Genomic DNA, 10,983 nt, shown 5'->3' with positions numbered 1-10,983 from the left:
GGCGCACACACACACACACAAACACACATAAAAACACACGGAGCCATAAGAGGTTGGGGAGATGGGGCGGGTGGGCACGCCAGGCCCCGGGGCAGGAGCTGTTCTGTGGTGATGTTTTTCTTACCGAGGCCTCTCTATCAGCTTGTGTTTCTGACACTCAATAAAACCACAAGGACGCGCTTCTCTCCTTCTCTTTTGATGTTTCATTTCACTGTAATGTCTAGTTCCTCTTGGGAGAGTTAAGCTGTGTCCCATCTCCACCCAAAACTACTAAAAAGAGGTTTTTGTTTAATTTTACACATCCCACCTGGCCTCATTCTAACGAAACAAAAAAAGAAGAAGAATACAGCTATACAACACTTTGTAGTTTTTCCGCTTTATCCCTGCTTGTGATTTTACTGGGATCACATTTTTCTCTCTATTGACTAGAAATACTCAATGGACAACAACAGGGTTTATCTACAAGAGAGGGGAACAATAGCCAATTACTGCAGGAGGATTCAGCGCAGCATACATCTTTTGATAGGGTAGTTGGGGTGACCTAATTTCCTGATAACACTGTTGAAAAGCACGGGGCTGCTACTTTAAACACACATGCTATAAGGGACATATGCCAGGCATGTATTGTATTTATATTTTCTATAATTCTTTATTTTTTCAGTCTTTTTCTGTTTGTATAACATAACAATCGTGCTTTATCATGTGACACCATTTAGATACATATCATGTTTATATTATGTTTTACATTAGGCAGTGAGACAGTTAAAAATATACAAAACAATATTGTTTTACTAGACATAGTTTCTATTTTTTAATATAATCGTCAGTATCTTCATTGTCATCATCATTTCGTATATTTCTGTAAGATATGTGCTTTAGCTTCTGTGATCAAAATATTATTGCAGAAAACAGCAACTCCATTTTTTCAACATTTAGACAATAACTTCCAATGTATTACAGACATTCACAGTTACATGTTTTACACAGTACAGTTTTACAACAAAGTTCCAGAGAAAACTGTGGTAGAGTAACTTTATACAAAATTCACAGGACATGAACTGTAGCCATTTCACATTTTCGCTCAGTTGTTTTGCTTTTCAAAGTAAACATGTTCTGTTCAACCAGATGCCTTTCACAGTAGCTGCCATAGAAGCAAACTAACATTGTCCTAACACGCCATGGCAAAAGTCTGGGGAAATTAAAGCTTTGTGCTTTTCACTAGTAAAGCAAAGACAACATAAACAAAAAGAGAAACAGACCACTTGCTTACTGGCCTTATACATCTACATATGTATTGCTGAATACATATTGATCAAACTATAATTGATCATTACACATAAAGAAAAATAATGACTGTACTCAAACACAGAGTTGGTCCGGGTTTTTGTGCTAGCATACAAAGTTGTCTTTTGTAGTTCTGCCCAGTCATGTAAACAGACTATGGCTTAGAAATGAAATTGGTGTCTTGGCTTAAGGCCTTCTCTGCTCTTCTTCTTCTTCTTCTTCTTTTTTCTTTTTTGTTTGTCAGGAGACATTTCAGAATTTTTTCACTGATGTTCCTGAGGAAAGCATGCAAAACGTAAACAGGATTGACTGTCAGCATTAAGGGATAGTCAATGTTTGTAAATCACTTTTCTAACCCTGTGCTTTTTTTTTTTTTTTTTTGTACTTCTTTGTACCCTGTGCTTTGCCAACCGAACACTAAATGGCATAGTTTTTGCTTTTGTCTGCCTATTGATTTTGGTCCTCCATCACAACACATATAGTATAAAACATCCTAAAAATAATTCTAAAAATGTTTCGATCACATAAAAGTTTTCCCTTTTTTTTTACTGAAAAAAAAGGAAGGAAAAAATAACAGTCTCTCTCACACACAAAATCTTTTGCAACAGAGCTCCTAAACATGAACTTCTTATTGGCATTGTGCTTACTCAGAGCCTTGTGGCTTGTAGTTTACCTCACAGAGTGCAACGTTTGGAAAAGAGACAACTGTGTGAGGTTTAGTAAACAGCCACAATAAAATTGACGCCATCCCTTGCACTCTTCAATGATGTCAATTTTGTTCACTACTTCATCTACTATATTCACACGGTATTTACTTGATTCATGAAGATATTCAACAAATCTCTAATCTATATCTCTATGTTTTTTTCTTTTCTCACAGTATTACACAGCATGTTTACACTTTTTTAAATTCAGATTTATGGTTGTATTTGTGAACACTAACAGTCTTTGATCTTGTTTTCAGAATGCAAACCAACAATAAGACATCATTGGCTTGCTTTTTACAAATGCAGAAAAATTAAACATGGTTTGAAAATCTGTTTTGATCACATATTGCCCCTGGAGGTAGGTGAATCAATTAAAATCTTGGAAGTCCTTTGTAATGTTCTCTTTTGTCTACATGCTCCATGAGGGTTTCTTTGTTGTCTACACGTTGGCCTCGGCATTGGTCAGGTTAGAGGTCGGGCTTGTTGGGTTCGGGGGGTTAACGGGCTCCGTCGGGCTAGCTGGGTTGGGTGGAGGGCTGGTCGGGCTGACAGTCGTGGTGGTGGGGTTGGCCGGACTGGCCGTGGTAGTGGTGGTGGTGGTGGTGATGGTTGCCGTGGGGCTAGTAGCGGGGTTCACCGGGCTAGTGGCAGCGGCTGGATTAGCCGGCGGAGGAGCCGGGTTAGCCGGGGTCACGGGGCTGGTGGAGTTGACGGGAGCTGGACTGGTCGGGCTGGCGGGGTTCGCAGGAGCTGGGTTGGTGGGGCTCGCTGGATTGGCTGGATTGGCGGGGCTGGAGAGGTTAGCGGTGTTGGTTTCCGCCTGCTGCTCGGGTCCGTTCTCCTGAGGTCGCCTGACGACGGCAGGAGGCTGAAGCATTATCCGAAGTCGCTGGAAGGGAAACACAATGCAAATTAATTACATAAGAGAAGGGTTATGTTAGCATACGGAGTCAGATCTGCAAGCTAAAAAGACCTCATGTTACCTAACAGAGCCAACAGACAATTCACTTCTCACCTCTTTGTAAGTGCCCTTGAGTCCGAGATACATATAGATCATGTATCCTGGTATGAGGACCATGGAGGACAGCGCCATGAGCCAGCCCACTCCCTGACCCCAGCCCGGGAACACGTAGTCTCCCATTGTGAGAGGAACCATTTGTATGGCGCTGAACAAGAACACCCCCTGTGGGAGACATGAGACGCTTTATGCATCCTGACACCACTGACTACAGGCAGTACTGTCTCAGCCTGACATGGCTGCAGGGAGGTAATATTGACTTTATTTATTGTTTCATTTTTCATGTCATGACTTTAGATGTACGGTTGTATTAGTTCAGAGTACTCACACCGACGATGAGAGGGGTGAACACCACCCAGCACAGCTTAAACCATAAACACGGCTTGTAGCCAATCATCTCCTGGATGTTGTCGTAGAACTTGTTCACACCTGCGAGACAAATGAATCTATGATCAAAATATTCATATCCAATTTATTTCAATTTGCTGCCGGTCTGCCATGCATGATGATGAGGACGGTGAGGTGGAACACATGAGTGCTCATGACCTTGAGGCTGAACAGCGTTTGAAGCTGCGTAAAATACCTTCGAGACAGGTGTGATGTTACCTAACCTTCATATTAACCCAGACTTTTCATACATGTGATATTTCACTACTTTCATTTGGTAAACTGTAAAGAAAAACGCCAATTTGGAATGATAATTTTTTCTCCGTTTTGCTATATTGTTGGAAACAATGATGATACACACCGTAGCACCAGGATATGGAGATGCATTCGAAGAAGACCAAGAACAGCAGACACATCCCACTGGCAGAGTAGTAGTCAAACAGTTTGAACACATAGATTCCACCCTGGTTACAGAAAAATGCATAAGTCAGATGATACAGCAAACATACTCTGGTATTGCATTGATGGTTTTAACCCATTGATGCCTAAAACTGCCTGTAAAACCTCTGGGCGATTTTAAAATAAGCCCCTAAAACCTGAAGTTTTTCTGGAAATTCAACAGAAGTGTCAACGCTTCTACTAAATAATAGAGCAGATAGAAATTAAATTCAAAAAGTATATGAGAGCTTATACAAATACTGCAAAACGACGTATCCGCTTTCCAGGCTTCAATGGGTTAAGAGAAAAAAATTGCACAATTTTTGCACATCAGATGCATGAATTTCACTTGTATCTTTTAATTCCACATATTTGTTTAATCAATAGTCTGTGCCCCTCTGCTGTACCTGTGTGATGTTTGAAAGTCCGATCACATAGGACACCAGACAGACAACTGCGATGAAGATCTCTCGTCTGCCCCTAAGAACTTGGGGAAACTCATCCACCAGAGCAGTGATGAAGCCTTCAACAGTGCAGAACTGAAAGACAGAGACACAGCATGAAGTGTATAAGTACGAATATGTGCAATATTTGCACCTGCTGCTTTTATGTTCTTTGACATGAATATTTTTTAAGGTATATTGTATATTTGTGTGTGCAGAGGTCTGAAAATATTTAGCAAAATGTATTCTGCACCAAATAAGTTTTATTTTAGTGGTTAGGGTGAGTCATGATGACAAATGACAAAGAGTTGCAGTGTGCACCAAACCATGGGACAGAAACACTAACGTAATCTTCTGAATGACCAAGCATCCACGTCTTGGAAGCCATTTTGGTAATAGCTTTGATATGCAAAGGCTATTTAGAATATGTTGTAATTTATGTCCTTTACTTTGACGTGATGGTGGTCATATCCAGTGTATAGCTGCATCTATATATATATTTTTCTAGTCTCTGTGGCCTTATTCAAACCCAAATATCACACACAAAAGGAAGAAACACAGACAGGGAAACCTGCGGGCACATGGAGGTGATAAAGTTGCATTAAAAAGACTTGACAGCTGATGTCAAAGCTCAGCTATATCTGTCCACAAGAAGCAAATTGCATGCTTATCATGCAGGGAGCAGGGGTGAGCTGCATGATATGTACCTGTATTTAAATATTTAGGTCAGCCCATGAGCAGATCATCTCCAAGCCCCTTACCTGGCTGTCTATCCCCAGCATGAGCAGCATAGAGAAGAACAGAATGGCCCAGAGAGGAGACACCGGCAACTGGGTTACAGCCTCTGGGTAGGCCAGGAAAGCTAATCCAGGACCTGGATAGTAAATAGGAAAATCATATTTCATCAGTTCTCATAGTACTATGCTATGTTGTGGCTGCAAACACATGTATTCATAAAGAATTGTTGACAAATGCTGCGTTTAGCAGTCAGAATCAATGACAGTGCACTTTTTGTGCAGAGACAGAGCCATTAGAGAAGAAAGCAAATATGCAATCTGTAGTTACCTGAAGCTGCTACGTCGGCAATGGGTCTTTTTGTCACATTTGCCATGAAGCCAACAATGGAGAAGATTACAAAGCCAGCAAACATGCTGGTACATGAGTTGATGCAGCACACAATGATAGAGTCTCTGGGGAGAGGAAATATAAAATAGGCCTGTTGTCAAAAATGTAAGTTGTTGTTGTTTCTCAAAACAGTCCACACAGGAGAGATCTAAAAGACTATGTCTAATAATGCATCACTGCTATTAATTCCTTTAGATCGTACAGATGTTTGGCAAAAACACATTTTTTATACTTTATGTCAGGCATAAAAATATTTCATTTTAGAACTAGAAGAAAAATAATACAAAATCTTAATAGACGTAGAACGCTAGACTCATTTGAAACAAGCACACAAAATGAACGCAACTATTTTTATGTAACTGATTGTTTATGTGACCCAGAACCATGGGGCTGCTGGAGAAAACACTCAGGCTTTGCAATCACAGTTGTTTTTTTCCCTCTTGCACGCACACCGACAGCAAGAAACAGCCTTCTCCTCATATTATTATTATATTCATGCAAGCAACTCACATTAATAAGACCCTTTAAGGGCTCTTAGCATGTATCCTTGAATTAGGTCTTTAATAGAAGCGTACAATATAGGAACATAGCAGCAACTTGATTACCACCATCTGCAGCTTTTATATTTTCCTTTTCCTCTGATATTTCAGCAGCATTCTCTGTCTCTATCCTATAGATTCTCTCTAATCATGGCTCAAAACCAGTCTTACCTGTAAACATTGTTATTGAATGGGTTATAGCTGCCCAGAGCTATAAGTGACCCCAATCCCAATCCGTAGGAAAAAAAGATCTGGGTAGCTGCATCCAGCCATACCTGACAGAAAAACAACACAAGCATTTAGCTGCGTGAGGCCGAGCTCTTCTCCCTCAGACATGCAGCACATAGGTATCAATCATATGATAAGATGCCATTACCTCAGATTCTTTGAGTTTTTCAAAGTTAGGGGTTATATAGAACAGAATTCCCTCTCTAGCTCCAGGTAGAGTCACCCCACGGATGAAGAGAATAAACAGCATGAAGTAGGGATATGTGGCTGAGAAGTAAACCACCTATAGAATGTGAGACAGCAGGATCAGCAGGAGAACAGCATTTAATGTTCAGTAAATTTTATGATGCATACAGAATTTGTAGATTTGTAAATCACCCACTATTCAGAAATTCTCATGAGGGTTGTTTAAGATTTTCTAGATTTATTTCCTTCTGTCTCTTTCACACACAAAAAAAACACAAAACACATAAACAGACTAAATATTCAGCAAAGAAATCACCGCAGCTACACTACACTTTGAATGGCTATGTGCATTTATGGCACTGTGCAATAAATTTGTGTGCAGGAGGGGGGGATGGGATATTTTGTGACCAAAACAAATTTTATTTGCCATGGTCATGTGACGCGCTAGACTTTCGAAATGTGGCACCACAAGGGAGGGAAACTGCTCCAAGTGAAGGGAGAGGACAGAACCAGATTGTAGCGTATGGCTGTTTGTTGCTCCTCCTATCATGAATCCACACTCAGTGTAGACACCGTGTCAGGAGAATTGGAATTAGAGGAGCCACCATGAGGCAGAGTAGGATTAGTGAACATGAGTGTTTGATGTCTCTTCTCTTATTTTAAGAATCAATCTGGACAATGCTGACTGCAGTCTAAATGATTTATGGGGTGATTTCAGACTGATTAATATTGCATTGCTGACACATACTTCTACTTATTGGCAACCAGTAAAGCATAGGAGGTCTTGGATACCCAAATCTTCTCTTACCTTCCCTGTCCAGCTAACTCCTTTCCAGATACAGAAGTACACAAGGACCCAGGCGATGGCCAGTGTTATTGCCAGTGGCACTCGAAGCTGGCCTGGTTTTTCCAAGCCATCGGTCATTTCATGCATGTTGCGCCTATAAGTCAGAGCGAGCAACAATGAGACTATTATACACACTGTGAAATAAGCATGCAGCAGAGGAGGCTGTCTTTTATGTGTCTCGGGGAGGCATGCAGGATACTTTAAAGCTCTGCTGTTGTAAAAAGCAAGAGAAAGCAGTCAATATCTTACTCCCAAAACTCCACCACTGCACTGGTGAGATTGGTGGTATCTGGAGTGGAGTAATTTGTATAACATTTCTCTGTGTTCCATGGATTGTTACATGAGCTCCATGGAAGGTCCTGTAAAACAAAAATCATATTGTTTTTTTTCCTTCTTTGACACATTAATGGATTTAAAATTTCTGACAGGTAACACAGGCTAGAATTCCTAATAAACTGAGATAAAACAACCTCAAGCTGTTTTTTTTAATTTATGAATCATGTGAGTACACTGTGTGATACTTACACTGGTGAAGGAGTTGTACAGGTAGTAAATGGCCCAAGAAATGATTACAATGTAGTAAATGTTAAGCCAGAAGGACAGGACAGCTGCTGCAAGGCCCACACCTATCATACAGAAATAAATTAGGCAGATACATGTGTTATGTGGCCTTCATAAATCCAAAAGTATTTATATGAAAGCACCAAACACTATACATACATATATATAAATATTTATTGTTGGACTGGGCTGGCATCAAGACACAATAGTCCAGAGATCATAATACCTTTAAACATAGGAGCCAGTTTCCACACACCAAGCCCTCCAATTGAGGTGTATTGACCAAGGGAGCATTCCAGTAGAAACAAGGGGACCCCAGCAAATATGAGGGTCAAAAAATAGGGGATCAAGAAGGCTCCTGGATGGACAAAAGTAGATCAAGTTATGCAATAAAAATGAAAATTGTTAGGCTTAAAACACTACAGCACAACGTCAATTAATTAGGCTTGTAAATGCATGTGATATATATTCTTCTCATGTAATCGACACGGTCAATTAGCTCGACTATGTGCATCATGGAGCTGAATGGGCCGTGCAGTTTGCTTAAATTAGCTTTGAGAAAAAAATTGTTTACCTCCACCGTTTTTTCCACAGAGATAGGGAAATCTCCATACGTTTCCCAGTCCAATTGCATATCCCACACACGACAGGAGAAAATCAAATTTCCCTCCCCATGTTTCTCTGTCAGGCAAATCCTTTTTCTGCTTTTCGGGTTTCACGTCTAGTGACTTGGGCTTGTCATTATTAGTGGCCACCTCGTTCAGTTCTGTGACTTGTCCATCCGTTTTGGTGCCGTTCGTCGCCATGTCTCTGGATTTGGCAGAGGTCCTGGCAGTCGGACGGGAGGCTTCAGCACCAGTCCACGTAGACAGCAGCTTCGCGGTTTTTAGACCTAACCTTTGGACCAAATGTCTGGAGATGAAGCCTGTGCACACACGGCTCGTCAGTCGCTGTTAACCTGGAATCGTGAATAGAGCATTTGGTCGGGGGTTTTTTTTCCCAGGAGGCGCTGAAAATGTGGTTACTTGAAAAGCAAACACATTTTTGCACTACATTTATTTACTCTCCGGCAGGTGCAATAAAACAATTCAATTCAGACATGCACTGTTTTACTGAAATATGCATTTAAAAAACGCACACTAAATCATCTCATAAACATTTGGCTGCCTGACAAAAATGCATCAATATCAGACTCAATAAACACTAAAAAAAACATCGGTGGCAAAGTCCTACCGGACTTGCTCCCATAAACACAGACGACGGATTGCGCGTAAATTAATAGCAGCCAAAATCAGATCAGCACACACATGATGGCATAAACAAAGTCTGCAATTAAATAAGCCAAAAAAGACAACGGAAATTGACATCACTAACATCGACCAAAAAAGAAAACTTTAAGAGAAATTTCAGCATCCCAAACATGCACTTGAAGCGCAAGACGCGCCACAGCGATGGCAAATAGCCTATTATAATAAAGCATATTGAAGTGGAGTCCACCAATTACCACCTGCAGATTATCCAAACAGTTAATCCACATACAGAATTGCAAGCAGCGGGGATACAGAGAGGTCTCAAACAAACTGGAACACAAAACGCATAGTGGAGACAAAGGGATGTCCAATGCGTAAAAGCTTTACGCATCAGGCTGCACACATAGCCACCCCATTCTGTGCGATTAATTGAGAACTAAACATGTTATTAAACGCGCGAGGATGCGTCTCCACATTTGCAGCATCCAATAGACGAGCAAACCGTAATCAATTCTGCATTTAATTGGCTGTAGCATGTAGGTGCAGAGCTCATCATGCAGTCATTACACTGACCCCAGCAACACACTGACAGTCTCATTCACAATTTAATCACACTCACTATCGCTGCCACGACTATTAAAAAAAAAAAAAAAATCATGCATTAGCCAAACTCGTTTGTATGAGGGTTCAAACACGCACTCACGCACAGACAGACGCAAAAATTCAGCACCCAGTTTACTCACAATGAATCTGTGATCTGTGTCGCCGAGGATCCGCTGCCTGCCACAAATCTCGAAACGAGGTATCCGTAGATTCCTCCTGTGGATGAAGTTGTAAACTCCCAATATTTCTTGGAACATAAATAGATTTTACTTCCATTAAAAGACTTAAAGGGACCATGCAGCGTTAGAGATGTCCAAGCAGGAGCTGTCCAGCGGGGAGCAGTGCTGAAGACCAGGAGGAGGAAGAGGAGGAGGAGGAGGAGGAAGAGGAGGAGGAGGCTGAATCAACACGGGCAGCAGCCGCTTCGCCTTGTGCGACTGTCTAACATCAACAACCAGAGACTCAACTCCCATCTACACAGCCTCAATGTCATCTCAAAGTCGCCCCCCCTCTTCTTCTTCCTCCTCCTCCTCATCTATAGGCTGCACTCAAATCGCACTTGCAGCATGTTTGTTTTTTATACTTAATTTTTTTTGCCCCCAATTTAATAAACACCAATAACTGTGGGTTGTTGTTTTTTTTTTTTTGCCATTATCTCCCATAGATATGCAAACAAGTTTTTCAGCCATACAAACTGTAAATGAAGACAATTCTTATGTTAAAGTTATAAGTACTCGTCAATTTTGGGGGGCTTTTTAAAAAGTATTTTATTAAGGTTTTTTTCCCCATCAAGGATTCAACTGTTTAAAATGCAATTATCTCTGCGCCCAGCAGCACAAAATCTGCCCCCCTCCCCACAAAAATAGAGCACCCCCTCCCCTCCAGTAATGAAATGTATGGTCGATGGTCGAGGTGCAAAATGGAAACATATGGGGGGTAATATAAGCAGCATTATCAGGTCCAAACGCGTCTATCTGGAAGGTGAGGCTGCTGTCTGCAAATCTGGCAAATTGTGATAAAGGGAGCCCGTCAATAAAGGGAGGGAACATTGGCTGGTTGTCTAACTCTGCCTGTAATCGTCAAAGCCCGACGTCTTCCACAAATGAGGGGATGATATGAGAAGAATACACTCGTGGACCATAAGCTCGTAATTTAAAAAAAAGAAAATTGACTCAAAGTAAAGAAAATAATGTTTTAATAAGGGGGGAAGTGTCCATATTGGGCAGCGAAGAGTGGATCCAACCGCGGATTTTTCTTTTTCTTTCTTTTTTTTTCTGCAGAAACCATCCGGAAAGTGATATACAAGAAGAAAACCTTTCTTTAAGGAGCAGTTCTTCAGTGTTAAGTGCAACGGTAAGTGATATATA

General features: G+C 41.0%; 1 protein-coding gene across 3 annotated transcripts; it reads right to left on the bottom strand.

Annotated features, from left to right (window-relative positions):
* Positions 1-1,839: 1,839 nt before the first annotated feature.
* slc6a1a (solute carrier family 6 member 1a) lies at positions 1,840-10,007 on the bottom strand. 3 transcript variants are annotated; one of them, XM_059333888.1, is made up of 15 exons: positions 9,757-10,007; positions 8,338-8,721; positions 7,990-8,121; positions 7,728-7,828; positions 7,452-7,561; positions 7,164-7,296; positions 6,318-6,452; positions 6,113-6,216; positions 5,343-5,467; positions 5,039-5,151; positions 4,242-4,373; positions 3,758-3,860; positions 3,338-3,438; positions 3,007-3,174; positions 1,840-2,880 (listed from the first exon to the last, which is right to left on the bottom strand). In XM_059333888.1, the coding sequence occupies exons 2-15, from the start codon at positions 8,567-8,569 to the stop codon at positions 2,431-2,433; spliced, it is 2,139 nt and encodes a 712-aa protein (XP_059189871.1). In that variant the 5' UTR covers positions 8,570-8,721; positions 9,757-10,007; the 3' UTR covers positions 1,840-2,430. The 3 variants fall into 3 exon arrangements, with proteins under 3 accessions (XP_059189871.1, XP_059189872.1, XP_059189873.1); XM_059333889.1 differs by lacking the exon at positions 9,757-10,007 and adding an exon at positions 9,271-9,526; XM_059333890.1 differs by lacking the exon at positions 9,757-10,007 and adding an exon at positions 8,997-9,230.
* Positions 10,008-10,983: the final 976 nt, after the last annotated feature.

The sequence above is a fragment of the Centropristis striata genome, chromosome 5, assembly GCF_030273125.1.
Source record: "Centropristis striata isolate RG_2023a ecotype Rhode Island chromosome 5, C.striata_1.0, whole genome shotgun sequence".
Lineage (NCBI taxonomy): Eukaryota > Metazoa > Chordata > Actinopteri > Perciformes > Serranidae > Centropristis > Centropristis striata.
The sequence above is the reverse complement of the archived record's forward strand: the minus strand, read 5'-3'. Positions and strand labels throughout refer to the sequence as shown.